The 18,390-nt window shown below is 38.6% G+C and overlaps 1 protein-coding gene across 9 annotated transcripts in view; it reads left to right on the top strand.

Annotated features, from left to right (window-relative positions):
- PCNX1 (pecanex 1) overlaps positions 1-18,151 on the top strand; it is a 94,180-nt gene extending 76,029 nt beyond the window's left edge. For 6 of the 9 annotated variants that reach the window (XM_072866091.1, XM_072866089.1, XM_072866088.1 and 3 more), the window contains 7 exons: positions 1,108-1,258; positions 2,992-3,222; positions 3,621-3,895; positions 5,679-5,920; positions 7,007-7,443; positions 8,876-9,016; positions 13,144-18,150. In XM_072866091.1, the coding sequence (XP_072722192.1) occupies positions 1,108-1,258; positions 2,992-3,222; positions 3,621-3,895; positions 5,679-5,920; positions 7,007-7,443; positions 8,876-9,016; positions 13,144-13,284 (1,618 nt within the window). In that variant the 3' untranslated portion in view covers positions 13,285-18,150. Of the gene's footprint in view, positions 1-1,107; positions 1,259-2,991; positions 3,223-3,424; positions 3,583-3,620; positions 3,896-5,678; positions 5,921-7,006; positions 7,444-8,875; positions 9,017-13,143 lie in introns of those variants that run through there. The other 3 variants (XM_072866087.1, XM_072866085.1, XM_072866093.1) reach the window with 2 other exon arrangements.
- The last annotated feature ends 239 nt before the right edge of the window (positions 18,152-18,390 follow it).

The raw sequence follows: 18,390 nt of genomic DNA, 5'->3' as shown, positions 1-18,390 counted from the left end.
AACCTGTCTTTGTTATAACAGCCAGTGAAATGTAACCAAAGAACAGCAAATGAGGGAAAACTTGAATTTGAGCATTTTGTTTTGTCGAACTAATGCAAGGTGAGAATTTTGGTGTGGGTAAGCACCAGTGATAACTGATGAATAAAACAAGAACTGGTTGAGTTCTAAAAGTGAGCTCCATTTCCTGCTCCAAGTATGTGTCCTATGTGAAGAGGACAGCTTCTTAAAATGAAGAACACATGTCTTGATGGAAGTTAGATCAGACTGTTGTGATAAGTTTCACAGTTTAGCTGGCTCTGTGGCAAGCAGTTGTGTTTTGTACAAATCTCCTTCAGCTCAGCTCTGTCATTGTATGACAGCCTCTTTCTTGCACACTGACAGCCTCAACTTACATTAGAAAGCCAATGTAAAATATAGTCATGTGTTTCAGGAAATCACAAGGTGATGGTTTAAAAAGAAAATAAAAAGAGGTGTAATCAGATGTCGAAGCTATTGGTCAGCTGGGTGCCAACTGTATAACCTGTTTTACTTCACTTTCGTGGAAACTGTTGACTAATTCTTCTAAGTACCAGCTAATTGCCCCCTGAAGGTCCTGCAGATATGCAGTCGCAGGAGTGATCAGAGCATATTTGATTTTTCATTCTTAAGTTAGTTTAGTAAAAGGAAATGATGCCTTTAAGCATGAGAAAGTTGTCAAGATTTTTATTCTGTACTAAAGCATGCATAACTGAAACTACATATCCTCCTTAACTGGTCCATTGTGGTGTTATGTTCCCTGAAAAATTTTCTCTTTAAAAGTCTTCAGAATAAAGTCGGGCATTCCTCATAGTGTTCCTGTTTACTTTAGTCCTTGTAAATAGTCTATTGCATGTATGGTTCATTCATTAACTGTTCAGTGCATGTGGATATTTAGTGTCCAGGCTTTGCTTACACACACATCCTTACTCATATGTTCTCTTCTCCCTGTCTTATCCTGTAAGTTATCTTTATAGAGAAGAACTGTGTGCCTTTCTGTATAGCTTAGTATTTTCTGCTCTTGTCAGTGATGATAATTGTGGATATGTTTGTATTTCTGTTAATATTTGGGTTGTCTTCCCCCCCCAACAGTAATCTGGAATCTTTCCTCTATGGCCTGCATGCCCTATTTAAGGGTGACTTCCGTATATCTTCAATTAGAGATGAATGGATCTTTGCTGACATGGAATTGCTGAGGAAAGTAGTGGTTCCTGGAATACGGATGTCACTTAAGCTGCATCAGGTGAGAGATTACACAGGAAGATGTGTCCAGTTCTTTTTATTTCTGAGTGTTCATTCTTTTAAAAATAAGCGGCTGGGAGAGAGAAAAAAGAGGAACAGAATAAAAGAACACTTGATAGAGATGGACAACTGAAAATGAGGGAGTATCATGTCTTGTCCTTCGTTTCATTATAGCTCATCTGGAAGGTGATCATAGAGGAAAGGGGAATGCAGTTTATGCTCAGAGCTTGAAAATTACATCAAATGTAGATCAGAGAACATGTCAAGCCCTGTTTCATATCTGTCTAGAGATAATTCCCTTATGAACAGCCTCTCTCTTCCCCTCCCCATGTGTATGTAATTTGTTTAAAAGGTTATCATGTCATTCAAAGCTACACAGCCCTCTCCAGCTGCCAATTGGAGTTGTTTTTCTTGTTCTTTTTTCTTTTTTTCTTTAAAGTATCGTAATAACAGACACTTTGGCATTACTCACTGATCCCATCAGTATGGTTTCAGGTGAGAATGAGAAGGTTGCCTTTCAATAAGCTCAAATTGGGGTTGGTCTTTATAGTGAAGTGAGGGTGAAGATGAACAATCTCAAATTCTGTCCAGCGTGTCTATTAACTAAGCTCAGCAAGTACAAGAAAGCATGTACTGAGTGATAAGCACTCTGTGAGGGGGGGAAGAGTGTCGGTACTCTAGAAGAACAGATTGCTTGAAAATCATAGTAAGTAGGCAAATCTTAGTTGCACTTTTTAAAATAATAAAGTTGCGTTTTTTGCCTTCATTGCGGAGTCTAGAAGTTCCCCAAAGCTCGTAGTGATCGAATCAACTCATTCATGTAACACAAACTCCCCAAATTTAGCAGAATGTGTGTAAGTGTTAGGAGTACATGTAGCAAAGTAGAACGATTACAAAATCATTGTTGAAACCAGCAGAAGTACCACTTCAGCAATTTTGAAGTGTTCTCAGTATATTTGGGTTCTGTGCAGAATGGGCTTGAATTAAGTCAGAGAATGAAAAGTGAGAAAAATACAAATATCTCTAACAATAGAATAAGTTTTTTCTGAACACTCTTGTATTAATCTATAAAAGGTGACTTTATTCACTTGCAGTGCAATAGCATATTGAGGCTTCAGACAGTGTTGGGAATTTAGCTATTAACCACTATCCTTTTTAACCAGAAAGTAATGTGACCTAATACTGAATTGAACTTGCAAATTTTGTGTTTTTATTTGACTGGCAGTAATTTAAGTTGTGTGATAGTATCTGATGCTGAAATAGTCTGTCATCAGGTATTAATGTGAACTTTTTAATAGAAAATACAGATAAACCTTATTGTTTTTCTTCCTGTTGCTATTTTCATATAATACAGTCTCAGTGAATAATCTTAAGTGTGTTTTACACTTGGAGACTTGTGAATAAGCAAAGAAGCTAAAACTAAAATGCTTCTGCAGGCAATATAAATAGATATAAATCTAGTGTAAAATTCAACTAGAAATGTACCTGAATCAATAACAGGCAGGTCCTTCCAATCATTTTGTTTTTAAGTTAAAAAAGGAAGCAAACAGAACTAATCTGTTGGAGAAGAGGTCATCTTTAACAATGTTCTTTAGTAGGTATCTGATATTTTTGATGTCTTTGTGCAATGCACTGAGCCTTTCAAGAGTTTGAGGTGCGAAATGTTTGATTTTTATACATAGTTACATCTGAAATGTTAATCATATCTTACTGCACATGTGTTCTTGGAAACAGGATCACTTCACTTCTCCAGATGAATATGATGATCCTTCTGTCCTTTATGAAGCCATAACAACCCATGAAGAAAATCTAGTTATAGCGCACGAAGGGGACCCTGCTTGGCGGAGTGCAGTTCTTTCCAATTCTCCCTCCCTCCTTGCTCTGCGTCACGTGATGGATGATGGCACCAATGAATATAAAATCATTATGCTGAATAAGCGCTATCTCAGTTTCAGAGTCATTAAGGTAAGCTTTGTGCACATTCCACAATGTGACAGTATGTTGTGGTACATTTTAGTAACTATTCCAAACTGCTACTTCAACTCAAATCATTATTTTTTGTTACTGATCTGTCATTGCTAGGGCTGCTTCTTCTCATATAGTGGAAGTATTTAATCAGAAAATCAGTTACTGACTTAAAATACCTTATTTCTTATCCCATTCTTAGATTTGCTTTATTCTCACCGTTGCAGCCTGTGTCCCTAAGTTCAGCCTTTTAAAGAAGTGAATATGCTTGCAGTTCTGCAGTGCAACATTACATACACTCGTGAAGGCCTAGGTATAGCAAAGCAGTCTTCACGCACTCTCATTGTTTCACTTTGACACAGGCTTTCTACTTGGCTTCTGTCTGTCATCTTTTGCAGGTGAATAAGGAGTGTGTGCGTGGCCTGTGGGCAGGACAACAACAGGAGCTTGTCTTCCTGCGTAATCGTAATCCAGAAAGAGGAAGTATCCAAAACGCAAAACAAGCTCTGAGGAACATGATCAACTCCTCTTGTGACCAACCAATTGGATACCCAATCTATGTCTCACCTTTGACTACTTCCTATTCAGATAGTCACGAACAGCTTAAGGAGATTCTTGGGGGAGCTATCAGCTTAGGAAACATCAGAAACTTCATAGTGTCTACATGGCACAGGTGAGCTGAAGGAAGTGAGTTCTCATTAGTATGTGTTCATGCTCTCATATTCCATTAACTAGTCTCATACATGCCCAGCACAGCATAACTTATAATATTCAGTTGCACAAAAATAAATAAGCTTTGGCTCTTTATTTCAGGCACATCTGTACCATATGGCAACTGCTTCGGTACAGGATTAATCTTCAAGGCATATAAGTAATACACCACAAACTATGTAAATGACAGCTCAGAAAAAACAGGACAGAAGATCTAGATGCAAGAACTATAACTTCAGTTCTGATGTCAGGTCTGATAATGAGAGACAATGCAACTTCTGTATTTTTTTTTTCAGTACCATCACTTTTGCAGTCTATATTATCATCCTTACTTTATCCTACATCCTATCCTATCATCCTACATTATTATCCATCCACAGAATCAAGACTATTTGGTAGGGTTCCTGTCTGGCAAACATTTAGCATGCAAGTGCCACTATTAATGTTGTTAGGGTATGCCCATACACAGTAACTCAAGCTTTAGTTGTTGTTCAGAAGTTCAGAAGTGCTTATAAATACACTGTATGTCAGAGCCAGAACAAGTAACTGGAGTGATCATATAATCCTCCCTCCACATGACCCCTTGGTAACCCAGTACAAACTCTTGCTGTGCTGTGTTTTATAGGCCATGAGAACTTTCACTGCACTTCTGGCCCCTTATGACTGTGGCTCCAAAAGCAACAGTGGCAGCTGTGTGTGGCATTCAGAAATGTGTGTCCCAGTTCTTACCAGTTCCAGGAGCTGGTGCCATAGTTGGAACAGTCCTGTAGCTGTTTTGATGGTCATATTTACACTTAAACATCTACAACACATCAGAACAGAACATGCTGCTTCACCCCAAAATATGCCACACTTACTACAGTCTGCGGTGGCTGTCTTCTGTCACCATCTGCTTGTCCGAATGTGGATAGAATAACAGGTGAAAGTATGACACAGAACAGTATTTGGATCCAAGCTGTGTATGCTTTGGGATTCTGGATCCCAGGAGCAAATAAAATTGGAAAGGAGTGCTTGGTCTATTTGAGTGTGACAGAAAGAAAAGAATAATAAAAGTAGGAATTGAAGGGAGGGAGGAGGAACATGGTTTTTGTGTTCATCTGAAATTTATTAATGCAAACAATGTGGTGAAAAGCCTGTATGTACACTGGAAAATGTTGGCGAGCCTACTGACTGAATGTTCAAAATTCACACGAGAATTTGTGATTCAAATAATTGCAATATATGTTTCAAACAACTGTGAGTATATTACTGAAGGTAACAAGAAACCAAATACATTAAGAAGAAGGAAAAAAAAAAACCAACAAACATTATTTTCTTGCTCATCTGAACAGACAGATTTTGCAGTATAAGAATACACATATGACTGGTGTGTTAAGGAGCATAAATTTTACTGTTAACTGTTACAAAATAGCCAGGATGTTCTACCAACATTTTATATTTAGAATTTTATTGCTTTATTGTGCTTCAGAGTTGGTTTGATTTTTTCAAAAGCTATTTTATATGAGCATTTGACTTACAATAAATAACTGTTACTTGAATAGCTGTCATGAAGAAAATTGCAATCTCTTAGCAGTATTTATACTTGCAAAGCATATTCTGAGAAAATAAAGTCAAGTTTTATCCAATTTTAGGGAATGCTGTGGATTGTGCAGAGTAAAGCCTTTGGCTTGTCATCATAAGGCATTTCTTAGAATACTGATGATTAGGAGGCCTGACTTAATGTGTCAATTGCATGATGTTTTCAGACTAAGGAAAGGTTGTGGAGCTGGCTGCAATAGCGGTGGAAATATTGAAGATTCAGATGCTGGAGGTGGAGCTTCTTGCACAAGTAACAATGCAACTATCAATGAGTCGCAGAGCAGCATGTCGCAAGGAGGAGGGAATGCAACTACAGGGCAGGGACCTGGAGCAGTACAGCACCCTCCTGTTGCAGCTCATCCCACAACTCTTCCTGCAGCTCATCCACCAACTCATCCCTCCACTCTGGGTAAAGTTGAAATAAAGCAACAATTTTATACAAGTACAATCCTATAGCCAGAACTGGCCTTTCAGCTCTTTAGATTAGACCTAAGTTAAAACAAAAAGCAAACAAAAGTGACTTGATTATGTGGTGTTAACACCTGCTGGATTCATCTTAAACTACAGTGCTGTTTTATGCAATGCAAGGTTCCCAAACAGAGATTTGAGCAATAGGGGTATAGTTGTGCTGGCAAAATAGATTAAGTAACTTTTTATAACACATCTCTACAGATTGGATCTTTTCTGTCGTGTTGTCTGCGAATGCTAAACTTGTCACTTTTTGTGAATGTCTTTACGTTTCTTACTTATACAGTGGAACGGATTCTCTATTTCTATAGTATTTTAGCTGAATCCAAGAGTCCATAGTGATCTGTAGTTAGGGAGGTGATAAACAGTAAAGCTGAGAAAAAGCTACCTTTACTCACAGAGAATATAAAAGTGTATGTAGTTGAATGAACTTTTTTTTTTACACAACTTAAGTGGTCTATCAGCTGTGGAGAGGTATCTACAAGTACTTAGTATAGGAAAAGCAATGACACTAATGCTCATAAACTGCAATTCCTATTTTTCACTTTAAGTGCATTAAATTTTTCTGAACTTGTTCAAAAACAGCATTTGCTCTAACAAATTTTCTGACTCAATCTTTGAACATCCAGTCAAGCATATTAAGAAAGAATATTTAGTATTTTGAAACATGGACATCTCTACCTGCCTTAATGCCTTAAGTATGGGAAACTTAAGTACTTAAGTGTTAATATTAAGAAACAAATTGTTAATGTGGGAGGAGCAAGGTTGAAGCATTCTTCAAGCTAGTTGTCTTGCAGGGGTTATGAATTGAACAGAATATGAAATTCCAAGATAAGATGAATGGAATGTATTCAAATGCTCTGCTATATGAAATGCAACAGAGATCTTCTGCAATACAGCTGTTTCAGAAGTTGTTGATTAGACCCATCAGTTTTGTATCTAAGCGCTAAAACATTTGTGTGTCGGAAATCTAATGTGTGTAGGAGGCTTTATCAAACTCTCCTGATTCTGTATCTTTTACTTTTAGGCACCAGTCACAGCTCTCACTCTGTGCAGTCAAGCCTTGTCAGACATTCCCCTGCCCGTGCCTCAGTAGCTAGCCATTCATCTTATTGCTACGGCAGTCGTCATTCATCTCTTCGCACATCCACAACAGGCTTTGTGCCTTGTCGGCGCTCTTCCACCAGTCAGATATCCCTTCGTAACCTCCCATCATCCATCCAGTCCCGCCTATCCATGGTGAACCAAATGGAACCTACTGGCCAGACTGGGGTCAGCGCGCAGCATGGACTGCCCTCTTCTAGCAGCTCCAGCCAAAGCATCCCAGCCTGTAAACAGCATGCCCTTGTGGGCTTTCTAGGGACAGAAGGAGGGAGTAATGCAACTGAAACTCAGTCAGGTGGTAATGCAAGCCCTGCAAATCAAATGCAAGCCAAAAAGGATGACGTTATTTACAGAATCCAGGTGAATAGTCCAGAAGAACAAGTTAACCTGTGCTTCCGTGTGCTTTTGTTAGTGTTACCTTGTATGTTGTTGAAATCACTACTTTTAAATACACACACAGTCTGGAATGTCTCAGTATACAACTATTGTGCAGTTACATTTGGAGAACTAATGTGAGGAAAAGGTTTTCTGGACAACCAGCCTTCCTGCATGTTTAGACATCCCTGTTTACGTTACGTGTTTAGCTCTAGTGCAATGTTTGAGAATGTCAGCTGAACTCAGTTCCACTTCATACTTAGTTTGCCTTTATTCATGATAATGTGTAAAGCTAAACAGCTTCATTTGCAGGGCAGAAAGCAACTAGCTTTTTTCTTTTAAACCTAGTAGATTTTCCACAAAAGTAAGTGTAAAAATACTCACTTTCACTTTCATATGTATTTATTCATTTTCATATGTGTTTATTCTTTGGTTATTGCCACACGTCTGGGTTTACTGAGTAGCAAACAGTACACCACTGACTAAGTCAATCATGGCAGCCTTACTCATTTTGTGAAAATCCAGAAATTTGTATTCTTGCTCTTCTAGCTTTTATTAGCCCCGCATACATGTCTCTGGCAGTATATAAGTGGGAAACATCAAGAAGTGTTTTTAATAGGATAGATCATAACAAACGTGATTTCATTGCTGATATCACCTCATTTTAGAGTAATCCTTAGTAAACTGCATCATAGGGGGCAAAGTTAACAAATTAATTTTGCAGGTCTGTGCTTAGTAGCTTTTGTTTGCAGGCAAGGGCCCTTTTATAAAACTGCTTAATTCCTCTGTGTGAGGACGATACAGGCAAAGTTGACATGTATCCTTGGATAGTGGATATTATGTGGTTCTCTCTGTCCTTAAATAGGAAGGAGTTTTCAGGAGTTTTCTCCTGCTGCCCTGTGGAAAGGCCAGTTTACTTCAAAACACAGGGTGGGTCTCAACTAACCATGCTAGTAGATAAATAGTTCTTCAGCCTAACAGTAAATTCTCCAAGACCATGTTTCTGAAGATATTCTGTAAGAAGTGATGAGCCTGTTTTAACAGCTCATCATCACTTAACTCTTCCCTGCGACTGGACCATGTGCTGCCAATGCTTATGTTGTGCCAGCTCCTCAGACCCTGCCATGAACCAGTGTAACTGAAAGAAGGGGTGGGAAAGGGAACCAGAGCTGCTGTTTCAGACTGCAGTGAACTTGTATATTGTCAGCTGTGTCTGAAACCACAGCCTAATTTCCAAATTCTATGCTGCTCAGGCTTTTTCCTAGCCTGGAGCTTGAGTTTCCAACATTAAAATTGGTCAGAAATCAATTCCTATGGGTTAAAGTCAGTTCTCTGGAAGTATGCAAAAGGTTACAGTTTATCTGTTTCTTTTAAATTTTGGCTGAACTAACAGTCAAAACTCAATTCCTACTTATAGTTAATGGATCCCAGTCAAGTACTGGAAGGGATCAACGTGTCAAAAAGGAAAGAGCTGCAGTGGCCAGATGAGGTGATACGGCTAAAAGCTGGAAGAAACAGCTGGAAAGACTGGAGTCCTCAGGAAGGCATGGAAGGCCATGTAAGTTTTGCTTAGAAGTTGACAAGCTAATTTTAAAAAAGGCACTGTCTTGATTGTATGGCAGTCTGCCTAAATGTCAAGGCTAAAGATACATGTAGTAGTAAGTTGGATCAGTAGCTATCCTCCCAGGTCACTGTTGCTGGAAGAGCAGGTCTAGAATCCTAATTTGAAGCAGAGGGATATTTCTGCAACTGTATCCACAAGATGCAGGGTGATGATTCAGATGTTGTCAACCACCTCTCCTTCCTTGCCTTCTTCCAGCTCTTGTCATGAACTCTTAGGCATTGCGCTTATTCATCCAACCTTCATTTTCCTTTCCTTAAACTGTCAATCCTTGAGCAAATAAGGAAGGTCAATTTACCAATGAGTCCTTAATTGAATGGTTAACAGTATTTGTTTTTAAATTATTCTGATGAAAATAGGGCCAAGTAAAATTGTCTTTAGATGTCTCTATTATATAATAGGTACGTGATAGGTGTTTACTTCCCTTTAGGAAGGAAATCTGCTGTAACTAAAACTTGTGAAGGCTTATGACTTGAAACTCCATCTCCATTTTCCCTAGGGGTGTTATATCTGCATTTTATAAAAATTCACTGCATTAGTTAGAAAACATATCTTCCAACTTAGGCTCTTTTTAGGAGGAAAAAAACCTGGCTCTATCTTTGAGGCTTTTTTGTTTTCACTGAGGCATACACTTTTTTAGACCTTTGTGTCTATAAAGATGCTCCAGTGAGTATTCTTTCAGTGATAAATAGTAAAAGGGAAGAGTCACGGACATTGTGCCTGCATTGGTTCATCGATACAACTGTATTTTCATTGGAATATGTCAGTTCTGACAGTTTATAAGAATTTACTTTGATTGACTGCTTGCCTCAGTTGGAGGCATTATTTATAAACTAGATTCAGGGGCCGGATTTTGCTGTCTGAAAGTCCACATCCACATCACTGTGGATGTATTTGCAAACAGGTAAGAAACGGCAATATGCCAATAACACATTGCATGCCAAATCTACCTTGATGTTATATGTATGTGAAGGAAGGGCCTTGGAAATAAATTCCTTCTACAAATAATTGTATCGTAGCTAATGGTCCACCCTTAAGATAGTAGGGTTACCTTGTAGGTAACACATAGGAGTAGAATGCTTTTGTAAACCTTCATAGTTATGTTGGGTTTACACGTTATACTTTGGAATGTCCTTGTTAGCTATTGCAGATCAAGAATGTCATAAAGATGGTGAATGTAAAGGGTTGTATTGAAACATGTCCTGTTGCCTGGTATCATTGGACAATTTTTTTCAGGAGTTCGTGAGTGTGTTTTGCAAATTGCAGCATGTTGACATATACAATGATTGATGTTACAGAAAGATTAAAACAAGAGAATTTGAAGGTCAGAGTAAGCTACTGTTCTGAATGCTTCTCATCTATTTTTGGTGCAGCATACTGGCAGGTGTTTTTAGAAGAGCATCTTTTAACCTAAGAAGAAAGGGGGAAAGCACCAGATTATCCTATGTGTGATTAGGAGGAGAGGATTTAATTTGACATAGTTTCCACTGCCTGCTTCAGCTGCCTGTGGTTAAACATACTAGTATCAGTAAAGCCATTAGCTCTTAAGACAGTCTTTGCTTTCTGATCCTTCAGCTGCAGTCCTTTCTGCAAACAGGCAGAAATTATTCTTACCTGCTGAGATGCTGCTCATCAAGCAGTTTACCAGCCAAAGCCTTATGTCAGTGCTCTTGGTATGAAGTTCAGCACTCAGTTGTTTAAAACTTTTCTACTACATAGAAAAAAGCATTTTTCCTAACTTTTCTTTTTATTTTGCTGAGTATGCAGTACAGTATGTATAATACACAAAGACATTATAGGGTTTCTTCAAGGAAATGAAATTTAGCAATCCTCTTTGTATTGTGGCTACTTTTTCCAGGACTTTGAGCTTAAGGTATACTCTGCATTATCTTTCTATGATACCTGACACTGGCATGCGGAAGAACCCTTTTCCACCTAAGAGATTCTTATCACCTCTTGACTATGTAGTGACATTATTTTGCATGTTATCAGTCATTTATGGACATCACATAAATGCCAGTCATGATAGAAGAAATGGTAAAACGGGGGGTGGTGGGGGTGGTGGTGTGTGTGCAGTGAGTTATAATCTATATACAACTCTTGCATATACACAGTTTTTAAGGAGCCATGATATTGATGCCTTTGGAGTCAGCCCTTAGCCATCTCAAAGGCACCAGTTTGAAGTTGGACAACAAGGATGTAGTACTTGGACTTTATTGGGAAATGTTTTACGTGTCTGGGGATAGAATATCCTTGGCCTCACTCCATACAGCAGCATAAAAAGTTTATTTGGACAGACTTCATCAAAGTCAGACTTGAACAGACTGCTTAAATATCATGCTGTTGCATCAAACAAAGGGGAACTGAAGATGCCATGCTTACCTGGCTGAAATGCTCTCCCCATGGATGCAGTGTAGATCAGATCTCCATACAGTGGACAAAGCTGAATCTCCTTCACCCAGTGCTAGAGAAATTGGCAGCTGTCGGCTGGATATAGTGAGGATTAAGAGGGTCTCTTCAATTTGATCTTGAAGATGTAGATTACTTGTGGGTTTCTGTCCCTTTTTTCCCCACCTGTATCTTTAGAACTCTTGAAAACTGTACTGTCCTGGATTTTGTAAAAATTAATTTTATTTGCTTTTTACCTTACCTTGTCTTGTGTTTAGGATTTTTTTCCCACAACTGGCAAATTTGAGATAATTCTATTTCTACAGAGCTGGCAATACTTAAAACCATGTTACTAGAACATCCTTGTGGTTCCTTTGGGGCACATGGAAGTTAAGGGTGTATTTTTCTGGAGGCAACTGAGCAGAGACGTACAAGGTCATACAAAAGCCTGTATGGAAAAGAGACCTTCCGATGGTCAATATCGGGCAGGATCCTTGGAAGCAGCAGATCAAAGTACCTGAATTCTGTAGATCCAAGGCAGTATGGGACAGTAGTTTGTGGTACTGTTTCTGAAACCCTTCCTCTTTGTAACTGTCGTGGTTTAAACCCAGTCAGCAACTGAGCACCACACAGCCGCTCACTCACCCTCCCTCCCTGCCTGGTGGGATGGGGGAGAGAATCGGGGGAAAAAAAAAAAGCAAAACCCGTGGGTTGAGTTAAAGACAGTTTAATAGGACAGCAGAGGAAGAGAAAATAATAATGATGATGATGATGATAAAAAAATATACAAAACAAGTGATGCACAATGCAGTTGCTCACCACTCACTGACCAATGCCCAGCCTATCCCCGAGCAGTGATCACTGCCCCCCAGCCAACTCCCCCTAGTTTATATACTGAGCATGACATCATATGGTATGGAATAGCACTTTGGGTCAGCTGTCCTGGCTGTGCCCCCTCCCAGCTTCTTGTGCACCTGGCAGAGCATGGGAAGCTGAAAAGTCCTTGACTAGTGTAAGCACTGCTTAGCAACAACTAAAACATCAGTGAGTTATCAGCATTATTCTCATACTAAATCCAAAACACAGCACTATACCAGCTACTAGGAAGAAAATTAACTCTATCCCAGCTGAAACCAGGACAGTAATATTTTTTTCATTTTAAATTATCTTTGAATAATTTAATTTAAGAGATCAACCTTGAATTCACAGTGAGTAGGGAACAAAATTAGGGCAAGGGATTTGACTTAGAATAGACAGTAGTTTACACCTAACTCCTGATAAACTACAGTTCTGTGCTATTATGTGCTGCACAACACTGAGGTATTTTAAGACTATTACAGCTAGAGCATCAAAATATCCCAAATCCATACTTGTACACTTTTTTCAATTGTTACTTGTCTTGCATGAACTGTTTGGTTCTAATTTGGGTCAAGTTGTTCCTGCTGAAATCAAATCAAAGGCTGGCTGTTCTCAGGTAAGCTACAGATCTCCAGCAAGACTTCAATGAGTAGCTTATCTGTGTGTATGCTGTCACTGAAAATTGAGCAACTAAGTCAGTATAGCACTTATTATTGTTCCTTTTGCCCTGTAAGGGTCTTGAATTATTAGCCACAACTTTGATACGGCAGCTCTCCCTATGGAACTTATGTTTTTATTATACTTTTTTCCCTCCCCAGGTGATTCACCGCTGGGTGCCTTGCAGCAGAGATCCAAGTAGTCGGTCCCATATAGATAAAACCATCCTGCTGGTTCAAATCGAAGATAAATATGTTGCTGTTGTTGAAACTGGAGTCCTTGAACTTGGGGCTGAAGTGTAAATCTCTTTGAGACTGAAACTTCCCCTTCTCCAGCGGTTCAGAAGAGAGAAGGGTCCAGAAGAAGCAGCTCCCAGGACATGAAACTTTGGTCCAGTTGTAGGAAAGGACTTGAAACACAGATTTGTCTAAGTCACTTTCCCCAAATAAACAAGTGTAAGAAATTTTTTTAAGTTGTTAGCTGCTGAAGAAACATTTGCATGAAGGATAGATTTGTTGAGACATATCTTTTTGTTTATAAATTTTGTTTATGCATTGCGTAATGCTTTAAATCAACAAACTTTTCAGTTCTAAGATCAGAGCACCTCATATTTTTCTAATTGTTTTGCCAAAAATTGCCATGTCTTGTCACAGAGTGCGTGGAATTCATCCACCTTATTTTAAAGAAATTGACTACAAACCTTCAGTTTGGTGAAACAGTGTAAGGGTTTCAGGTGTGGCAAGAAGAGACTGAACAGATGTATAGATTCTTATTCCTTATGAGCTAAACATTAATGAGAACTGCACTAATTTTTTACAGCAATGCACTAAAAACAACCCTGAGATTGCTGAGAACATTTATTTATATATATAAATATAAGTATATAAAATACCATTATTTAAATTGCCTTTGGGATTAATCCCCTCCCTCTCCGTATACATGTTGATGGTAAGGGCTGTGCCATGGGTTTGGTTCTATGTTCTGTATTTCGTACAAGTGCATTTGCTGCATCCTCTTCACAATAAATGGTAAAATAACAAATATATAGAAAAGCACCTGAGTATCCCTGTACTACATCAGACTTTATTGTGGCGGCAGTGGTACCTCAAATCTGTACATGTCTAGCTTTAAAGTGGACCCCAATATACTACCTTTCATCTGTCCTCCCTTCGCTAGCCATGGCTACTTTGCTTCTTTACACCCAGAGCTGGCTATGTTGTTTCATTGGCTCTTCTCTGGCAGAGACAGTTGTTTGAGTTTTGTAGGGCGAGGTGCAGGTCCATGATTACTTCATGGATGCTTGAAGGTTTTTTTGATTCCATCCAATTTAAAAAGAAAAACCAGCAACAACAAAACCCAAAAAACCAAAACAAAACAAAAACCAACAAAAACTTGACTTCAACTTTTAAAGAGCTTTTATAGAAGGCACAGCCCTAAACTTGTATCACTTTTACCACCTTGCCTTTTCTTTCCCTTTAGTCTTCATTCTTTTCTATGACTTGAATTTTATTTTCCGTGATTATATATTCTATGTAAGTGTAATTTGAGTATTTATAACTGTGAAGTTGAATTATTCATGTGTTACATATCCTAGGTTTTATTGTATTTTTTTAAAAGTGTGTATTCAGGGAAACAAGTAACTCAGAACTATCATGGGAGTGTGAGAGGGAAACTGGTTTATTCTTGACTTGCAGTTCCTATGACTCACTTCTCTTAATCTGTAAGAAAAAACATGTACCTGTTGTGATTGTTTCCTGTTTCTGACCTGTAATTATGTAGGACTCTGTGGGGAAACTGCACACAGTCCTAGCTTTTGGGAGCAGCCATCTTCTTCCCAGTCACCTCCGCTTCTTTATATGTAATGTAACCAGAAGAGACTTCTGATATACCGCAGAGGTTATTGTAATTATTTCTCTGACATCAGAGAAACCTTGTCCATTATGTACCTAATGTAAGAGTGAAATTATATGGGTTGAGAAAAAACAAAGGTAGAAACAGCTACCTAAGAAATACTGGTATTCCAACTCAAGTCGTGGTATGCCATCTTAGCCATGAAAGGGTAAGTCTGTGTGCCTGGTAGCTAGTCAATTCTAGATACTGTTCCCAGTGAATTACACTGGGACCTTGCTTACGTCATATGCTATGCAAACTTGTACTCGAAGTACTGTGCATCTTACAGGTGCATATTACTGTTTGGTTTATGCATATGCAGTCCCATTTAATCTTGGTATAAATGCACAGTTCTGGATCTGCCACCATTGAAATAATTTTTCTGTTCCATGTAGTTTGTCATATGTGCACATTTTAGTGTAGTTGGATTCATCTCCTGCATATCTGAAAGTCTACTATGGTAGATGAACCTCCTTCAGCAGTCTGGTAATGTTGCTGTCAGGAACAAAGAAAATGATTAAGTTTTGAATTGAAGGTGTTTTAGTTAAGGTTTTATTCTGCGTCCTTCCCTTCAGGTAATTACAGGGTTTTCTGCATCACTGGGAATATTGTTTCATTTTAGAAAGAGGAATTTGTTTGAAAATAGGCCCCCATTTGATATTAGTTGCACAAGGTTTTTTTCCTGTACTGAAGCCTTGAGGTAAACAAATGACTGAAAAACAAAAGACACAGGTTTTTTTCTTTTAAAACTTGACTGAAGGTACTTCCAGTATGTTAACCCTGGCTCTGAACAGTCCCTGTCACTCTCTTCGGGGCAAGATAATGACAATGTCCATTGCTGGCAGTAGACATGATAGGAATTAATGGCTTGTTAACATAAAAATTCTAGAGAATGTGTAACTGCCTGGAATTAGATCAGCAAACAGCAGACGGGAAAAAAAAAAGGCTTTTTTTAAGGGGCAAAGAGAATTGATGGATCTTTCTATTTATTTTTTTAATCTTAAGGCTTTTGGTGTGATGCCTTCAGGAGATGGATTTTAATGTGGCCAGTTAACAGGTTAATTACCTTCTTTCAGATATTCTGCAAACACCTGTTGTGAAGCCATTCACATAGTGCTTGTACCTATTCCAGATCTGCTCAAGCCACCTAGTTGAAATTTCACTCTTCTGTAAGGCTTTGGAAAATTAACTTTTTTTTTAAAGTTTTCCTGCATTCAGAACTCTTAAGATTCATATATGATTTTATGTTGGTTTGTGCAAAGTTTGTCTTGGTTTCCACTGTGCAAGTGACAAAACCGTGTTTGTTTTCTTCTAACTCCCCATAGGATAGATCTGTCCGTGGAAACATCTGTTCCAGATGGAGATAATTTCATCTTTTCTTTTCTTTTCTTTGGCCTTCGTCTTGATGTGTAATATTTTCCTCCTGTTGTGAGTATGGAAAAGATGGGTATTTTGAAATTAGTCCTGTCAGTCCAGACTGAGCTCAGCACAGAGCAGATACTTTTTTTTTTTTTAGATCTTTCTAATATTTTGTGACAACCCATTATAGATGAGTGCTTTAACTCTGTCCACTTGCATTGTGTGATACTCTCTTGCCATAAGAACATTCCAGTTTAGTCCTGTTGTTTTAGCTTCCAGGTAGATCCCACCCTATTTTGTTTCTCTCCGATTTCTTTAAAGGTGGTATCTATGTGTATATACATAAGGACTTACTGCTCCCTAAAACAAATACTCAATTACAGAGAAGTGCTTGAAAACCCCACTAATCAGATTATGTTCATTGGTAAAAATGGCTGCTACTTAATTTTTAAAAATCTCTTCCTATTTCACCTCCCTGTGAAATCTTTTAAAATGTTCTGATTAAAACAAACAAACAAAACCCTAAAATGTGTATGTGACACCACTGATGACAGCTAGACTTCTGTGCCACGTGCACTCTGTGATACTTGTGATGAATTCTGGGGATCTCTCTCATGATTCAGCATTTATGAAATGATTTCAGAGTTGGGGGGAGAGCAAGGGAGAAGATGATGGTGATTATTTTTTAAGGTAATTCCATGTAGGTTGAATGGTCCTACAGCCACTTTGCCTGGGACACTTGGGATCTTTCTGAGGGGTGATCTCAATTTTCCAGTCAGTTGTGTAGTGCATCACCAGGCATTCCTTACCCCATGTTCACAACCCCTTTGGGAACTGAAGAACTCTTATGAGAAGCCTAGATGACTTGTGAGGTGAAAGATGAAGACTTGTGGCACAGGTCCATGCCCTTGGCTGTTTGGCAAGTGGCCATAAAGCTTGGTCTGGAGTAGGGTGTGAGAGGAGAGAAGAGATGCCTTACAATTGGATTCAACTTCAGATTGTTTCTCTGATAATGCACACACCGCCATATGACCTAGGAGTGTGGATACAAAGACACTGCTTTAAAGATCTTTCTCAATTACAGGACTCTCCATTCACAAAATTGAGCAAGATAGATTGCATTTCTTACCATTCCCAATATTATTCAACTTGTATTAGATTTGGGGTTATACCACCACAGGTTTTATGTACTTAATTTTATTAAGGAATTTTATACCTATTATATAGGCATCTGTTCTTTTCTTGTCTGGCTTGCTATTTGATAATCTAATGCAGTACATTCAGTGGCGCTGGACTCTTTCAGACATTATACTGGTAATTACTGGTGCCTTAGTAAAAAAGTGGGTACATAACACCTTGGTGGAAAGTAAAGCATGTGGCTTGTTTCACCCCAGCATGATACACGTATTTCCAAAAAGGCGATTAAGATGGCTGCTCCAAAAGATTGGGGGAGTATACATACATCACTCGGTCACAAACATCTGAATATGAGCAATTTTTATGACTTCTGGTATGTACAGTTTGAATAGATAATCCCAGTACACCTAGTCCACAATGCTGAAAGATGACGATCAAATAGCTGGATATGTTTACTTGTTACACAGATGCCCCCAAAAGCTTGACAGTATGCTGCTGGTTAGGAAGTGGAGGGAGAGGGGAGTAGAGCATCAAGGAGAGGATGGCTTTGGTTTTTAATGGACAATGAAAATACATATTGCCTCTACCAGCAAATGGATACCTTGCCAGGGATAGGGATATATGTACCTGCGTGTCTGTGAGTGTGTATGTGTCTGCGTGTGTTACTGGAAACAGCCTGTAAATATTGTAGCTGTTTAAAATGGAAAAGGCAGAGAGTTTTTTGCAACATGTTGCAGCAAAAGGACAGTATTGACAGTGGAGAAACACTGAGAAATAAAAAACCTTTTTTCACTTGTTGTCATTTATTGTACTATTACATTCTCTTAAGATGTCATTCTCACAAAATCCCTGTAATTACTATTTTAAGTTTACTCAAATCACCCTTTAATGAAGGATTCTCTTATTTTAAAACTATTTCTCTTATGTAGCTGTAGTAGCAGAAAGGAGAACCTCAGCTATTCCTCTTTTACTGCCAGCATCATACCTGTTTTCATGCTTTTACATAAATACCACATGCCCTC

This window comes from Ciconia boyciana, chromosome 6, assembly GCF_034638445.1.
Source record: "Ciconia boyciana chromosome 6, ASM3463844v1, whole genome shotgun sequence".
NCBI lineage: Eukaryota > Metazoa > Chordata > Aves > Ciconiiformes > Ciconiidae > Ciconia > Ciconia boyciana.
This window is presented reverse-complemented; position numbering and strand designations above follow the sequence as displayed.